The following is an 18,723-nucleotide window of genomic DNA, read 5'->3' as shown; positions in this document are numbered from 1 at the left end:
TTGTGAGACATCCTTTTAAATCCCAAACAAACAAGGGTGAATTTGTAGGCAGCTGTGATTGCTTTTCAGTTCAGATATATCATCTATCAGGCATCTCCTGGATATTGTCTCAGTTGCGGGATATACTGTGACACCTGCCACCTTAGCAATTTAAATTTTCACAAGAAATCCTTACTAAACTTCTAAATCCACAACACTGGTACAATAATATGATAAATAAATTAAATATTAAGACCACAGCGGAATGCCTGTTTTGGCTAACCCAGCTACTTCCTGTATGACTTACTGATCACATAAATGTGCGTAGCAAAGCAGTCCTGCTCATTTCTAAGTTTGCGTGTAAAGCTCTTCCAATGTTCCTGCATGTAATCAGCTCATTTTAAAGCACTGATTTTGTTCATTGTGTTGCAATTAGTGACGGATTCTTTTGCACTGTGAGAATTATCCTAACATCCAAAAATAAAACCTTCGATAATAACACCTCGGCACTTTAACCTGCTTAGCTAGATTAGATTATTCTCCACACTCGGATGAGTTACATCCACTTCAAGGTGATTCAATTCACACAGCCCATATGTGATCCTTTCCTTTCAAAACAATAAATTGGTGTCAATCTTTTCAGTGTTGTACATCTTCATCTCACAGCAAGGGAGTGTACATTTTACAGCACTGCAAAAAAATTAATCTTGGAAAACTACCGTGACTGAAGAGTGCAGAAATATGGTCTGTTTTGTAGGTCCCATTTGTTTTTCAGATTAGCGCTAGCTTTCAAGTGCAATTTTTCTTTTTCTCCTATGATGATAGAACCAGCGGTGCTTTGAGGTAAGTAAAATAATCTGCTTTTCTCTTTGCACTTTAAATGTCATTAAACGTCCTCTTCTTCCCACGTTCTGTTGTTGAATATGTTGCGTTAACGAACACTTAAAATAACCACGAAAAGATGCAGCAGACACATTTTACAAAAGTGACCTTTGTGACGGCGGCCTCGGTCCCGGAGTAACAGTACAGTGTGGCTCATCGCGGTTCGTGTGTGAAAGGAAAGGAGATGAGCTTGATGTGGTTTCACATTTTGTTTCCCCTTTTTAAACATTATTTGATAAGCACTGTGTCTCAGGAACAGTCTCTGTTGCACCATCAGCGTAGTGACTTTTCTCAGCACTGCAAACAGATGGCTGGAAATAAGTCTGTTCAGTGGATTGTGGCTTTAGTAAAAAGGTGTGTGTGTGTGTGTTTCTGTGTGTGTGAGTGCGTGTGGTCTGTGCAGATTAAAGCCTGTCAGAGAGCCTCAGGATCAAAGCCTTTGCGGAACACAAATCTGATCTGCCACTGGAAAAGCCACCCTGTTTTGTCTGCTCCATCTTAGAGATAGAGAGCGAAGTCACTTACCCATTATTTCTCACTCTGTCATTTTGTCAAGTTATGCACTCTTTGATTATAATTGCACCGCTAAGGCTGCATAAGTGCACCACTATCATTCTTCTTGCTGCCTTTGTGTTTAATCACAGCTCTGAGGAAACAAATAGGAAATCTTTAAGGTAATCTTGTCAATATTAATTTCTTCTTCTTCTTCAAATCAATGTATTTCTGCCCTGTATTGTTAAAACATTAGAATTCATTGAAACCCAACATGATAAGATGCATGTTTGGATGCAAAGCACCTTTGGTTGATCTGTAGTGAAGTGTGCAACATAAAAACAACCTTGTGTGTTTGTGCGTTCAGTCAATTCAGTCTCAGCCCCATGGTCATAAAAACACAGCTTGCCTTTAAATTGTGTTGTAGATGTGGGGCTTGTTTTATGTTAGATTTTTTACCAAAACTGAAACTCCTTCATTTTGTTGCACGCTCTATGTCATACTATGTTGTTCATAGGTTGAATGGATGCACCACTGTACATCTTTGAAACTATTTTTTACATGCAAATCTGAATTTTCATCAATGTTATGAAATGACGGTCGCAAGCAGGGTAGCGTGCATGCTCAGGATTTTAGGTCAGACTGGTTGCCTAGGTAATCTGCTTTGGCATATGCCAAAAAAATAAGTGAAACAGGCAGAGCCTTAAAACACCACCAGCCTGCTGCCCCTGCACCACCTGGGTTCATCCAAAGCTCCAAGCCTGATGTCAGCCTGGTGGATTTGGTGTCATGACCCAAAGCCGTGGACAGTGTTTCCTTGCGGTAAACGTTTCATATGTCCATCAAACACATCAATGGTCTTTTGGCTCAGGTGTGCCGAACTGCCTCAAAGTTCAATTTGATACCTGCCCACTCTGTTTGGCCAAAGATTTTTCTCACCTAAAATGTTTATAACTCGAATGAACTCGATGAATGACTTCCTTTGCCCACCTTTAGCCTACAAAGCTTTTCTGGACTCTTGTCCTTAAACTCAAAGTATAGAAGAGGGAATTCGATGAGTCTTATCATGATTGTCCTTTCAGTGTGCTTAATCCCACTGCAGTTCTTCATATAAACTGAATTGCACCCTTGCTGCGCTGACAGTTATACTTACATCTGGCAGGTGTCTTTTTAAATGCTGCCAGTGTTGTTGTTAGTCATTGTTGTAGACATGCCTTGTTTTAGCTTATTTAGTATCCCTTTAACCATCGCTAAACCTTTAGCATTGCTATGGCGCAAATAAGGGTTCACAAAGGCTTTCTCTAATCGTGTATGTTTCCTTATCTCTGTCCCCCATTTTCATCTTGCAAGGTCAATACATATCGACTGTCGCCATGACGGTGATCGATGTACACGGATGTGTTCACTTTATAGTTCCATTGTTGAAGCAACTCCTTTTAGTTTTTCAGCAAATCCAGTTTCTAGAGTAAGTGGTTCAGCTCTGTGCTCTAAGCCTCGTGTTGTTGCACAGCATGCTGTGCTAAACATGTGTGTAGAGAACGCATGTTGTTGCACAGCAGCAACTGGGAAGCTAATAATAACCCAGTAACAACAGAATTCTACAGAGCATTGTTCCATCAGGCTAATGAGTATAGCCCAGTAATGGCAGATCAGTGATTACAGATGATTAGTGTTTTCCTGCTCCGGCTATGTCTCACGTCTCTATGAGTTGTTGCCGGTTGCTAAGTTGAAGTTCCCCCCAGAAGGACTGGCTAAATGACAGAGGGCTGCAGTGCAACAGCTGGAGCTGTAGATTTTACTGGCTTAGAGGGTCTGACTCTGCCTGGCTCCAGGTCATCTTCAGCCTTACACAGGTCCTCCAGCTCTCCGAGGACGACTGATGGAGCACAGACTCATTAACAGCAATGTGGATTTAGTCTTGCTAAGGGACCCTAATGGATAGATTTATCTCATTACATTTGGCACTTCATTAGATACACATACTGTTGGACAAAAGGCATGTGCGGCAGTAGGACCTCATCCACTCTCGCTCACACACAGTGCACTGATATTTTTATATTTACTTGCTCATTCTGATTTAACAAACTTCAACAGTGGCATCAGAATTAACCAAGACCCAGTTATTAGCAGTATAAATAAAGTATGCTAACTAACTAACGAACAGCTTATATCTTGTAGTTGAAACAATAGCACAGCCTGACTACAGCACTCATCTTTAAGGCTTCACTAAAATTGAGATGGACATACAGTTTGTTAATATTTCGGGTAGCATACGCGTTCTTAAGTGCTTCACGAATACTTCACCTCTGATTACTTTAGTAGCCACTGTAGTTGCATGTGCATGACAAGAGATGTGTTCCATTCATTTCAGCTTTGTTGTCATTGCATATGTTATATTATGGCTACATACATAAGGAAATGCAATAAAAAAATAAATTAAAACGGGATGTGGATCGACGGGGCTGTACCCAATGTACCCAATGAAGCTATGGATATTTATATGAAATTACAGATGTTTTAAAGTATTTGTTCAAAGTATAACTTTCGATAAGCACACAGCAGCAACAGTTATTATATAATAGTTATTGCCGGAGCCAGTGATACTAATAAATGCAACTACGTTATTTAATAAAAGGAAGGTAATTAATGAAATATCACGTAGCTTTTCATTTTTCACTCTTGCGCTTCTCCCACCAGAGTTTTCAAAGATGCCAACACAGGCCCTAACACAGGCACAGGCATAACAAAGAGCGCCTCAGGGCCGCGCACAGACTGCTTGAATTGTCCTTTTTCCACCGGTATCAGCATTTCACAGCCATCCAAGAATGGCCTTCTCTCTGCACTGCCGTTGTGGTAAAACAAAAGCCAGCGAACAGAATGAGCAGGTAAAAAAGCTGCTGCTGCTGTGCTGTTCAAAGACCACACCTTCAGTCTCTGAGTGACCCGTAGCTGGTAAACACAACGTGTTCATGGTTAGCTCCACAAATCATCAGCAGCAGCCTTATTCCTGAAGCAGCGCTGCAGTGCACTCTGAAGGACTTTTCATTTGAAATTTTGCTTGAAAGAACCTTGAGAGTTAATGGGTGCAGCTGCATCTTTTATATGTCTTCAGTATCAGAATTAAACCGGAGCATATCTACTATATTTAGTCATCAACATAATTTTTTATATTTTGCTCATTACTCTTGTGTGATTACTCTTCTACATTTAGGATATATTTAATAGATGAGCAAGAATTATTTTTATTCATTTATTTATTTTTTTTTGTGGTTTTGAGGACATTTTGTGACAATCATTCAAAAGTTCTTAGAAATAGAAATATAGAGTGAGTAAATAGAAGAAAAATAGAGTAATGTTTATGTTTTCTGCTACATTCATATTTATTTACTGTATTTATTTCACAAATGTATTATGGTTTCAAGGTTTGCAATGTGTACTCAGTTTTATAGATTAAAGCAATATAGTATGAACAGATCCACTCTTTTGTATGATTTTCTTGTCTTTTGAATGCACCTTTCAATACTTTTATTACCCTTTGGCATTTAAAGCATATCGCACATTGTGTGTCATGTCATTAAAAATCTCACTCTTTGCGAAAAGCAGGATTAACATTATTTTTGTCTTTGAAATCCCACTAAGGGAGAACCTTTATGGACTGTTTGTGAGTGGTGGCTACAGAATCGTAAAGAACACAGTGTTCACATCTCAGACTGTCAAAAGGGTCTAACTTGTGTTTATGTTCTGCAGAGTGACAGATGCACTTTAAGTGAAGTAATTCAGAGTATTCAGTATCTGCTGGCGGGAATTATTACTTCTTGTCATGAATGTTAATCGAGTTTGTGGCAAGATAAAGAAATCAAAGTAAACACTGCATGCAACTTGATTGGCAACTTGATTTATTTTTTATCAATAAAAAAAAATATATATATATAAACTACAGAAACTTTAACACTATCCAGTGTGAGTAGAGTACATTACGGTGAACGGTGCACACAGACGGAGGTCTGCGATCAGATCATTAACAACAAAATAAAAAATACACATTTTCAGAGCTCAAATAAACATCGTTAAAAATGTGTTATTTTAACAGTAGACAATGATTACTTAATTGGTATTAACTAATAGATCATCAGATATTTTGCATATTATTTTGGCACTGATTTTAAATGTGTAAAATGTTGCTGTTAATTGATGCTTTGTAACTCATGCTAATTTTAGTTTCTGGATTGCAAAGTGTGTTGTGATCATTAGATAATGCGAAAAATAATTCACACATTCATCAACTGACGTTGATGTTATATACTTACGCTATCGTGCCTAGTTTCTCAGCATCAGGATAAATTTTAATTAATGGCCATGGCGGTACGTGGCGGATCCATTCATTAACTTGCTTTTAACTGAATAACGTTTGTTATTCAGTTTGTTATTATAATTTGTGGAGAAATCCTTTTTATCTCGCTGCACATTTATGAAGAATGGTGGCCACATGAGTACTAGGAGATCTACAGCTTGTGACACTGATAGATGGGAGAAACTAAAGGAAGCACACATAAAACTCTTCCAGTGTTCCACTGTTGGGTTTCCCATAAAGTCCTTCCCCTCAAAATGTCCTTCTCACAGATGTTTAGCTTGATATTCAACAGGAGTGATGATCAGGGGTGCGGCATTTTTACCTCCATCATTAGCACAGGGGCTGAAGAACGGGAAGATCGTCTCTGTGAAGTTGCACCCAGTGAAGGAGAAGATTTGAGCCCTAGCGTCCACATCATAAAAGGAAACCTCACCTTCATCATAATCAACGAACACCCCAACCTTCTGAGGTACCTCCCTCACGCTGAGATTTATAGCGGGGCCTGTGTTGGCTGTAAACTCATTTCCTTTCCTCAGCCAAATTGTCCAGTATCCGTTCTTCGGGCTCAGTCTGATGTCGCCCTTCCTGTTGATGGACTGGTTCGCGACTCCTAAATCCCAGTGTGTTTTGCCTTTTATCTGGACTTCATAGTAAGATTGTCCTGAAGAGAAACCCTCCTTCGCCAAAACATTAAGGACATGATCAAACCTCTCTGGCTTGTCCACAATGCGCCGCTTTTGGTTTCCATGTGTGACTTGCTTTCCATCTTCAGAAACATACAGGTTGGGGTTCGCGGTGTCGGGATCCAGTGTCACGTCTACGGCATGCCGCTGCTTTTCTTTAAAGCTGGGATCACACAGAAACTGTATTTCGGTTGTGATTGTTCTCTCCAGCTTGGCTATGGCCCCCTGAATTGTAGACTGGTCAACTTGAAGAGACACATCAGACCAGTCCTTTACCTGGGGCATGGTAATGTCAAGAGAAAGAGCCGTCTCGACAAATGCGAAGGGGTCGTTGATTAGTAAAATATCATTAAGCTTCAGGTTTGTCTTCTTCATTTGCATACTTTCTTCCTGTATTTCTTTAATGATACCTTCTCCCTCCATTTTATTTTTTCTCTGCTTCATCTCAATGACCTCAGTCAGCTCACCTTGGCTTCTCTTAATGTAGTCCACCAGAGCTGTCATCCCCTGCTTGCTGTAAGACAGTGCCTTCTCTGCATTATCTTCACTGGCCTTCATTGAATTTTGAATCTCAAGAATTTTCTGCTGACGTGCCTGAATCATCTTGTCCGAGTCATTCTTTTCTGATTCCAGCTGGGTCTTCCTCTTTTGAGCCTCCTCCTCTAGAGTCACCAGCTTATGTGTTTTATTGTGACTGCCTTTACAGGACTCGCATAGAAACATTTGATCCACCCTACAAAACAGCTCCAAAGGTTCGTGGTGATCCTTGCATATCCTGCTCTCCAGGTTCTTAACTGGTTCAATCAGCTTGTGTTTCTTCAAGGCCGGGATTCTCTGATGAGGCTCAAGGTGTGTTTCACAGTAGGACATAAAACACACTAAGCAGGACTTCAAGGCTGGGAGCTGTGCCCCAGTGCACATACTACAGAGCACATTTTCTTCACATGCTGTCTTGGGAGTACAGGAAGGCTTTTCTTTAACAGTTTTCTTGAACTTTGCTGCTATCTCATTAATGAAAATGTTAACCCGAAGCATTGGTCTGGTGCAAAACTCCTCCTTGCACAGTGGGCACTGGAACAAACCGTTAAGAGTGTCCCAGTAGCCTGTGATGCAGTCGAGACAGAAGTTGTGCCCACAGGGTATCGACACAGGTTTAGTGAACACACCCAGACAGATGGAACAGAGCAAATTTTCCTCAGCCATTAGACTCGTGACAGAGGCCATGTCTAGGGTGGAGAGGGTGAAGAGAAACGAAAGAGTATAGAGTTAATTTAGTCTCCTTTTGAAAGTAAAATGCCAGAAATAAAACCACATAAAAGACAAAACTGTGAACTTAAAAATAAACTTTACCTGCTCTATGAAGGCTTTTCTGAACCTTTGAGTGGCGCTAAACAAAGATACGTCAGTCTTCCTTCTGTCTTTCGCTTTCTCTTTCTACTGTGACATTGGAGTCCCCTCCTACTTCCTTATCTAACTGCAGCATGTTAACCCATTACAGGCTCAGTTTACGAGCGACACACGTTTAGACACGTTTGCCGCTCCTGATCTTTAGAGCTTAGTTGAAAACATAAGATGCGTCCCAAATCTTAACTTAAAAGTCTACTATACCAAGGCTTTTTTTCATTTTTTTTTTCATAGTGCATTATTCATGCTATTCTTTTCTTGTTGCATCCATAACATCAGGGAGATGCCTTTCATGTTCAGCATGTTGCACCAATAAAATTAAAGTTCTCTGACAGCGCACCGTGACAAATTCAAAAGCAGTCCACGTGCATTTGTGTGCGTCTGCGTCACATGCAAAACCGTTACATAATGAACTGTGAATGCACTTATTCTATCCTCTCTCCTCGGCTGAACAGAAAAGCTTCCCTGCATATTTCAACGGCTTTGTCTGCGCTAGAAGAATCTGTGCATGTGTGTAGGTTTGTACGCAGAGTATCAATCAGTCTATTTACAGTATGCATGTGGGTTTATGCACAATGAATATAGAGGTGAGCTTATAGTCTTGGGGCAATAGCTGATAACTTAAAAATAAAAATGGGAGAGACACTATGTACTTAACCTTTCAGTGACACAAATTAATTAGCCTTCATCCTGTTTTGGTAGGTCAGTAACATTAGGTATGTGTGTATTTAAATGTGTGTGTGGGTGGGTGCGTCATGTCTCACTATCTCGGGGCTCTATTATTCTTCTGCAGCGTATTCTTTGCCGTGTGAGTAAATGGCACAGCTTTAGCAGCCTTTTAATGAATTCAGTGACTGACAATGTGAACGCATGGTTTAAAAATACAATCACACAACACCAGCAAGATCTATGTTTGCTCAGCATTGTAAATGAGATATTCGTGTGGTCAGAAAAATACTCCCGGTTGTGGGGTACTCATCTGAAACTGATTAACCTCTTCTGATCTGAGCTGTCTTGGGCCACATGTTATTGAGGCCTCACTTTAATGCCCTGGCTGCGGTGGTACATTCAAACGACATACAGTACGGATCAGATGAGGGTTCCCTTTGATGCTGGACTCTGTGGAGCTCCAGGACCCGAGCCTTTCTTCTCCTCTGTATGATTAAATGATAGGTTCATCGAAGGATGAGAGGGAATCTGGGCTCCACTCCTCCCATCCTTTTTCTTCTCACTTCAACCTATCTCTCTTTTTTGCCCACCTCTTCATCCTGTACTCCATATCATCGGGCTCCAACCTTGAATACATGAATAAGAGATTAGAGGAGCTCAAAGTGCTGGAGGACACAAACCTTTCTCTATTAGTATTGAATGCCTCCTGCAAGGCGTCTGCTTAGCTTTAAACTGAGCGTAAATCCAACGTGAAGCCTGGACTCCCTGGCATGTCCTAGAGCCTAAGAGATAATGAGATAATTAATATCATAAGTTGTATGATCAGATATTTAAGAATACCCTAATCCAGTTGTTCTCATAGCTCATGTATTGGAGATTTTAAAAGAAAAGTAATGGTCTATTAATGTTCTTAAAGAAACTAATGTTTTACGTTTGTGCACTTTTTCTTAACTTTAACTTATCATCTTGCATTCAGTGTTAAACTATTCAAATATATATTTTTTATGTTGAATTCATGTGTATTTGAAGAAATTTAAATTTATGGGGAAAAATTTAAATATATATATATACATAGAAATGTCTAATCAACCAAACATTTTGCGACCCCCCCTGCAGTACCTCATGCATCCCCTGTTGAAGACCTGTGTTCTAGGCGCCATTTTTTTTCAGTCAAAGGTTGTTTACATTGGTACTTCATTCACAAATCTGCCACTGTAAGGAGCGCCGGTAAACTTCATGGAGCAGGAGATGAACCTCTCAGGCCTTCAGTCGTGTCGGTGAGGGCAGACCGCTCACGGTAAAACCAGCAGCAGCGAGTTTTTTGGTTTCATTTTACCGACCTGTCTCCTTGAGTCACCGCCCATCGTCGCGCTGGTTCTAGCACCGGAGAAGAGAGCGTCGTTATTTGTGTCGGATGGAGTACATTATAGCGCTAACATTCATGCTAACACACTAAAAAGATAACAACAAAAAACACAAGTGCAGCGTCACACAACAAAAACAGACTTTCCAATTGCCCACTAAACCTACAATTGCGGTTGTTCCCTGCAGGTCCGTCACCTTTTTAGCCCTACTAGTTTCCCCTACTTTTTGGAGAAGATACCAGCGCAACTCCTTTGTCTCACTATATAGCCCTGCTTCATTGCTGTTGTATATAGTGGTACTGTAGACTGCTGGCCCCATAGACCATTATTTTAACATGACAATGCTCCCATAAACAAAGCAAGAGCCTGAAAGAAATGGTTTTTCAAGAAGCCAACAGGCCTGCAAAATGCCCTGTGATCTTACCCTCTCCTATACTCTCGCTTTTGTACTAGCTTTTGTTGAAAATGTGTACTTGAAAATGTGGCTCGGTAACGGCAATGCACCTTTGTATGACACTGGTGCCAAAAGCACTAATGTGCAAAATGTCATTAATGGTGTAAACCGTGGCAGTGAAATAACATGCACAACACTGGGATCCTGTAAGTTGCACACCAATTAAATGTGATCTGTTTGAATGCAATGTTAGTGCTGTGCCTTGGGTTCCGAGGTGAGGGTGGGTGTGGAGGGGAGGTGTGGGGGTGGGGGGGCTTCATGAACCTCACTGTCAGTCTGATCTATTACATTGTCGTGAGCAGCTGATACAGTTACAGCGAAGAGCAGGTGCTCCATTATGTTGTCCATATTAGACTTTGTTGTTTCTGCAATAACGCTCAATGATAAAACCTGATTATAATGTAATTGTGTGTGTGTGTGTGTGTGTGTGTGTCCAAGAACAAACCTCACATGAACAGTCAATCCTCAGCTCCCGTGCTGACCTTGGAAAGTCTCTCCCAGTCTCTGTATGTGTGTGTTTAAAATTTCACATAATCTCAAATATTATCGAGAAATATTTTCTGTGTTTCAAAAGGTGTGGCTGTATTAGACAGACACAAACCGTTTCAACATGTCAGTTCTCAACATTGTTAGTATCAAAGTCAACAAATAATAGAGAATGTGTTTAAAACTGGATAAAAAATAAATAAACCATCACATCATCAAGTTAATATTTACTAGTCCTGCCATTAGCAGCAGTACAGCTCTAATCCTGGCTGGCATGTTCCCCATGAGCCTTTGTTACGGGATAATCTTGTCCCATTCTTCTTGAATTATTACTTTTAATTCTTCTAGATTCTTTGGTTTGCGCTTTGAAACAGACCTTTGATAATCCACCACAGATTTTCAATGGGGCTCATGTCCAGGGATTGAGCTGGTCACTCTAAAACCTGGATACTGTGCTGCTGCAGCCAAGTTCTACTGATCCTGGATATGTGGCAGGGGCCATTATCTTGTTGAAACATCCAGTGAGATGACCAATACCAGCAGCACTCATGCATCCCCAAACCATGACAGTAGGTACTGTCCATGTTGGAGATAATCCTTCACTTTGCCTTCTGTACCCTCACATTAGCAGGAGGAAGATAAAACTGGAAACTGGACTCATCTGACCACAGAGTCCAGTTCTTGTGTGCTTGGGCCCAACATCGCTGGGCTAACCTCTGTCTCTCATTGATCACGGGCTTCTTGACAGCCTTGTAGGACCTTAAGCCATGATCTGGTGTCCACTGGAAAATTGGACTGCAGCCATGTGATTGGCTGATTAGCTGTTTGTGTTAACAAGCAATTGAACAGGTGTACCTAATAAGGTGGCCAGTGAGTGTATATATGTGAGTGTGTATATATATATAATATATATATACTGTGCCACATACAAATACAGTATACATATATACATAAAGCTGCATCAGCTGCTTGCTATAATGTGATAGATCATAGTGACAGTCTGGTTCACTACACACTAGTGTAAGAAGGGAGAAATAAAATGTGCCACATTATGTCTGCAGCTCTTAACGGAGTTGTGTGAGAGAAAGGAGACTCCATCATTCTAGTTTGTTTACTACTTGCTCAGAACAAAGGGTTGTATTATTTCCAACCCCCAGACACAACACTTCTGGGGGGAAGATAAATAATTAGTCATGAGATGAGTTTCTCCCTCCATCCATCAGCCTGGAGAGTCTGGCTGCCATAGGAGAACTGAAGCCAAATAAGAGTCCTCTCCCTCCGGTGTTTTTATTCCCTAGACCCTCCAGCCCCCTCCTCCCCCCTCCTCCCTCATCCCCCCTCCCCCCTCCCTCTTCGATGGGAAGACTTTGAAACACTCTTTGTCAGGTCATTCACGGATTAAAGGGGGTTTTTCGCGGATCATGTCAAAGACGGCGTTTTTAGCAACGGAAATAGAGAGCGGTCATACTGCTTTGCCTCTGCTTCAAAATTGCCTGGAGAAGTGAGGACACTGAACCTGAGTTGCAAGTCAGTTCACAGTTGTTTAAGGCAACCACAGCCATTAAAATTTCTAACTGTAGCATTACATCTACCTGGAACATTTCTTGTTTTCTTCTCAGGTAACTTGCCGGTGCAGAGATTTGAGGCTTTGTAAAATCACATGAGAAGGAGTGAATAAATGTGTAAAAGTCTCGGATAAGATTTTTCGAACTTCATTAAGTGACAAATTGAAGCTGAAACAGAACATGAATACTAAATTCCCACCTGGTTTATGGCACAGGGAAAGCCTTCCAGTAAAGATATTGCCTATATTGTCTGGGGAATATTTTTAATGCTTCAAAGAGGGAGTAAGCTCTTTGAGAGCTGAATGTTTTGTGTATTGTATCTGGGTTGCTCTCCTGCATTGAAATCAGACCGGGCAAATTCTTCAACACTGAGATTATAAACGATCAGGCAGTTTTTTTCTAATGTTAAGGCTGTTAAGCTGCTTTATGGCTACTCTTAGTCATTAAGTGTTGGGTGACTGCTGGATTTACACCGCTATTGGAGATACCACCAAACACCGGAGGCTGCTTCTACTGTTGAATTATTCATTGGTGCCACTTGCAAAAATCAGTGTCTGTGACTGAAAATGTGTCATGGATTCAATGACTGAAGGCTCGGTGAGATAAATATTTTTAATGCTACAGAGGTCAAAAACTCCTGTGAGTTGTGGAGCATGAAAAAGCCCAAAACAGAACTTTCCCCCCTATCATTGTATTATTGTGTCATTATTGATAGAAAAGCTGGATGAGAACAAAACAAATAACCTTTTCAATGCTAGAAATGGTATCAAGACTATGGTTCAAGATGTATTCGGACATAAACAGACCCTGGCTATGTGAATTTCTGATGGGAAACAGCCGTAGTTGTTCTAATTTAAATCCTACCTCCTCACCAGTCTTTTAAAACTGAAGAAGCTACATGGGTGACTGGTGAGAAACATCTCCAAGAATTCCTTTTCTCTTATCTTATTTCTTTCAGTCAGTCAGCGCGATAACATACATATGAAATAAAATACAAATGATTGCCTTAATCCGACTTTAACTGGACAACTCAAGTGCAGGTGAACACGTTACCCCGACTAAAATCGGAGTTCTCCTTATCCGATTAAGACACCCAGATATGGGTGCAATCGGATATTTTATCTCCGTTGTGTATATGCTTAATCGGACATTAACTGGAGAAAAACAAAAATGGAACAAAAACATCCGAAAAAACTGCATCTTATCAGCACCATAAGTAGTGTGGACATTACGTACGAGATTAAAAAAGCTGAACTATTGGAGCTGGAGCTATCGGGTTAAAAGTCTGATTACGCATACTCCATACATGCTGGAGAAAACCGATTTCTAGTACCTTTATCTGGGTGTCTCAATCAGATGAGGAGAGCTCAGATTTGAGTAACGTGTTTACATACATTTAAGCTGTCCAGTTGAAGTCAGATAAAAGGCAGTAGTTCATTTGTTTTTCACATGCATGTAAACGTACTGACTGAGTCGTTATATGAAGAGCTGCAGGTGAAGTCTGGTCTCACATGAAATGCAACTTTTTCTGCATACTGAAATAAATTTGATTGCCATTCCTGTGTTTGCTCTAAACATAAACACTGACTGTGCCTTTGCTGTGTTTTTAACAAAGCAGCTGCTCAAAGCTGATTTGCAGCAAAATTGAACTATGTTTTCTGTATTTTTCTTGTCAACAATCTAAATTGCACGACAAAAGGCAGCTGACTGAGCTGTAGGTTCTTTCACACCGTAAGTCTTGTGCATGTAATTAACTGTTACAACATTAATTCCCAGACAGTTTAAATAGGTAACAGAAGCTTCAGTTTCTCAAACTAAGCATTAGTTATTTCTCCTCTATCTGATTTCATACATAGCTTATCATTCATTGTGAGCTATTACTTCATCTCCCGTTTCCAAGCTCACAATCCTCTACTCTTTGTGCAGCACCAGCCCCTCTAAGGCTTTCTCTTTCTGTCCATACATCTCTCTTTTTTTCAGTCACTCTCAACAGCTTCAGCCACATCTAATGACTCAGAGCTGCAGCCCTTTCTTGGCTGTCACAGAGGGGCTTTTAACAAGGTCCTGCACTCCTTTTGCTCTTTCCTCCTCATTTTACCATGCTGCCACCACTTTCCCCTCTTTCTCTCTGTAATTTTCCCTTTCTCTGAGGGTAAGTGAACACCTTCCCGAATAAAGTAAAGGAGAGATGGAAAGTAGTTGAAGCCTTTTAATAAGTAGGAGCCTGAATATTTCTCTGCCACCTTTAGGCCACCTTTTGGAAAGAAATATTGCATGGAATTAATGTAAGTTTGATGTGCAGTCACGTACTGAGTGAGAACATTACACTTCATTAAAACATAAATAAAATAATAGGAAGTATTATGCCTTGATGAGTAATGTGATTTTTCAAACAGAAATCACAAACATGTTGTTTCATACACCCAAATGGTACAGCCTGGACTCATGCTCAGTGACAAACCCATGGTCATAGAGTGTTTCAGGTCTCAGGTCACCTGGAGAAAAACAAAAACAATTTGAGGCCGGGGGTGATCAGTACCCGACTTGTGTCCAAGCAGCACTACACCATTGATCCACAGCTACCTAGAGGCTTTATCTGCGCCCTCATTGATGGTTCTGATGGCTTTTTTCTCCTGCAAACCTCTGATTCTGAGGAGCCTGAGTGGCCAATGCAGAGATTGCCCTGGGGAAACCCCTGCAGCCCACCTCAAAAGACGCACAACGGGCCCTCCAGCCATTCTCCAGACAGGCCTCTACCAGCTCCAGGGGTTTGGTCTTCTTTCGCTCGTAGGCCTCTTTCATCCCTTCTTCCCAGGGGACTGTGAGTACCAGCAACATAACGTGCTTCGTGATCTGATTTTAAAACCAGATCTGGCCTAAGTGGCGTCCTAGCAATGTGCTCCGGAAAATCGTGAGCTGAGGCTAGCAACCCAGTTGAGGGTCAATCAATCATGGTCAATCAATCAATGGTCATTGTCAGAATAAAACAACAAAATTTTGTTCGGAGCATTCATACACCGCATACCACTGCCCTCAGGAACTGGTCATGACGCCAGGTGTACCTCCCCTCACTCAGTGCTTGAGGGAGCCCACTGCTGAACACGGTGGGCATGTAGGTGTTTAAACGCCAACAGTGCAGGTTGGATGGGCTTGGGAGTACATCATACACTGCATGGATCAAGAACTTGAGTCTAGCAGGTTCTGTCCAGCTGATAGATGGGTACATGTATGGTCCCATCTAGTACGTACCTAGCACCCTGGTGCTGGATGGTCACTGTCCTGCTGTGACACTCCTCTTCCACGCAGACTTCTTCCTGGGCTAGCTGCCATCACTCTCTCTCTCTCTCTCTCTCCCCCTTGGGCCGGCAACTGAAATGACAAACATGTGCATGCTTGTACATGCTGCAGTAGTTTCAGATGAGAAAATAGGTTCATTTTATTCATTTTGTACGTGAGTAAAATGAGGCTTTAAAGATTTTAAAGAAACAATTTGTGTTTACATGCGATATAACCAGCATGCCCAACTGCCCAAAAATAAATAAAAATTTTGGTTGGTTAATTTGTTTGGTAAAACAGAGCATGGCTGCACAATGAATGTCAATGAAAATCCAATTAAGAGAATTTTTTTCTTCTCACCTTTTCTTTCCTTTGCTGTCTACATCGTTCACAACTTTTATATGCATAAAATATTATAGCTTTTGCCCTCATTCTGAAAAAAAACAAAACAAAAAAAAACGGGTTGTTGTTCATGTCTAAAAAACATGAATACTCCACTAATTACCTTTTTTTTCCCGCTGGCAGTGGACTTGTTTATTAATCCCCTATTTTTTTCTGCTCTGTGAACATTTGTGTAGTCTTGGTACTGAATTATTGTGAAAAATTAAAGGGTAATACTTACTGTTTGAATCTAATGACCCTAATGAGCTATGTTTCTTCAACATAGTCATCATAGTTCTTGCTTAAAATCTACGTGCTGTGACTGTGGTAGGACAGAGATGGAGAGTGCATGATTGTAAAAGACCTACTCCTTTCAGTGGTGTTTAGTGGCTTATCAATTAATCCAGAATAGCTATGCTGTAGCTTTTACATGCGTGTCAGTGTATAGATGATATTTTTGCATTTGTCAGAATATATCTAACGGAGGCATGTCTGAGGTAATACGTGAGTGTTTATGTGTATTTAGAGATCTGAGATCCTTGGGTTGATATTAGCATTCATGACGAATTTGGATATTAAAGCTGAGTGGATCACCTCAAACGCCCTGTGTTTCAATCATAGACGGTACAAAAGAGTTATTGATCCATAGCAAATGAGACACACAGACAAGCAGAAAGATTTTTAAATACTCATCAGTTGTCGCACTCTTGGAAATGTTTGGTAAATCTGTTCTTTAATTGATTTCTAGAAGAAGGCAAAAGACGGCACGCTTCAGCAAAACAGTGAAACAGCAGAAAGTACTGCTGTGTTGGTCTGAAAAACACTCCCTCTGTACTGTTCCTCTAGTAATCCATATCATCCTACAGGGTTCTCTTATAATGTCCCAGTGGTTTCTGGTGTTCCCTCATCTTATAGAGTAGGGGGGAGTGGATGGTCAGGTTCATTCATTCATCCAGCTGACCATGATAAATGCGAGAAAGGTCCACTTCACACCTAAGCAGCATAGCCTCCCTGCCCAACCCCATCCCACCAGCTCCTCTCACTCTTGGTTTAGCACTGGAATTGAATGTGTTCAGCTGCCCATGTAGAGTGGAAGCACAAGAGGTCAACTAGCTGTCCATCAGTGGGCTGGTGTGGGAGAACTGAATGAGGTCAGGTTGGACTATAGTATGAAGTTAGTGCTTCCTGTTGGGAGTGGAGTGAAGAAATATCACAAATACAGAGACACAAAATTACCACCATGATACGAGGTGAAAGCAAATACAGAAATACAGCATAGCAACAGAGAAAACGACAACAAAGAGAAAGTATGACCACCTTCCTAAAATTGTGTAGCCCTCCCTTGTGCCTCCAAAACAATTGTGACTCTACAATGGATGGACATGGGTGTCCTGTCTGGTAACAGGATGTTGTTGGTGGGGACCTGTGGGTCCTATGGGTTGAGGGGAGGGGTCTCTGTGGATCATCCCACAGACTTGATCAGTTTGGGATCTGGTGTATGAGGCCAGGTCAACACCTTGTGATGTTTTTCTTGTTTTTTGAGTTGTTCCTAAACCTATGCTATGATATGGGGGTGTCTGGTCTGGTCTGGTCTAGGTGGGTGGTAGATGTCTAAGTTACATCCACATTAATGCCAGGTCCAAGGATGGTCAGTGTTATTACTTCTCTTGTCAGTGGTTTTAATGTGAACTACTAAGAGATGGAAAATAACTAGGAAGAGAGTGGTAGCAACTACAGAAAGACAGAACCCAACCACAGTGACATATTACACTACATATTTTGTGTTTTTTTTTTTTTTTTTTTTTTCAGTCCAGTGGTTTGTGTTAATTGATCCATCAACAGCAGAAGGGTGGTGGGGATTTTACATATATGTGCCCAGCAGGCTGCTGTCTCATGATCCATCCATTTCAAGTTCCTCCTTTAAATGTTTTTGTTTTGTTTTTGCTGACTTTCTATCTCCTGTCCTCCCTATGTGCGTCTGTCTCCCCTTGGTGTCTCTTGTAACGCCAGACGGTCCTCGTGAAAGATGGAGGAGATCACAGAGGATTTCTGTATATCTGACCCCAGCATGCCCTTCATCTTCCTCTCACAGCTTGATCTATCACACACAAGTGCTTTTTATTGTTGTTTGGCAGCTGGCTCTTGGCCCATGGCTCTACTTTTCTCTTCCCGCCCTCTCATTATTGCTGCGTGCCTCGCTCTGTTGGGAATAAGCCAACATATTTGCATATCCTCTGAACTACAGTTTTGTCGTTCCATCTAAAACCACTTTCGACCTCAAAGTCCACATTCTTTCTGATTCGCCACAGTTCTGTGATCTGGTAAAGGTTATTTATAAAGAAATGTTGTCATTGTCGAGGACACTACTATTCTCTACCAACTTCTTAAATATTAATTGTCAGCTCATAAATTGCTTCAGCCGAACAAAACAGAGACTCTTCATGGAGGCAGTGGTTTGATGTTTTACAAGTCTGGTGGATTTAATTCAAAGACACTCCACCTATTGATGTTTATTTTAGCTGCTTCTGTCTCACCTTGACCCTTGTGAAGAGGAGAAATGTAATCATCTGCTTGAAAACTTGTCAATGTGGGAAAACAATTCTTCCAAAACAACTTTGTTTTTAAGATGTAAATATGTACCTTTTTAATCAGGAGTGGCATCACTAATTTACAGATAAAACTAGATAAAGATATGTACCTCATTTCCCAGTAATTAATCTCTGCTTTTATACAGTGG

At 41.0% G+C, this 18,723-nt stretch overlaps 1 protein-coding gene across 1 annotated transcript; it reads right to left on the bottom strand.

Annotated features, from left to right (window-relative positions):
- Positions 1 to 5,213: 5,213 nt before the first annotated feature.
- LOC125008194 (nuclear factor 7, brain-like) lies at positions 5,214 to 7,843 on the bottom strand. The gene is made up of 2 exons (XM_047585318.1): positions 7,738 to 7,843; positions 5,214 to 7,613 (listed from the first exon to the last, which is right to left on the bottom strand). Exon 2 carries the CDS (start codon positions 7,609 to 7,611, stop codon positions 5,968 to 5,970), a length of 1,644 nt encoding a protein of 547 aa, XP_047441274.1. The 5' UTR covers positions 7,612 to 7,613; positions 7,738 to 7,843; the 3' UTR covers positions 5,214 to 5,967.
- Positions 7,844 to 18,723: the final 10,880 nt, after the last annotated feature.

This window comes from Mugil cephalus, chromosome 5, assembly GCF_022458985.1.
Source record: "Mugil cephalus isolate CIBA_MC_2020 chromosome 5, CIBA_Mcephalus_1.1, whole genome shotgun sequence".
NCBI classification, from domain to species: Eukaryota; Metazoa; Chordata; class Actinopteri; order Mugiliformes; family Mugilidae; genus Mugil; species Mugil cephalus.
The sequence above is the reverse complement of the archived record's forward strand: the minus strand, read 5'-3'. Positions and strand labels throughout refer to the sequence as shown.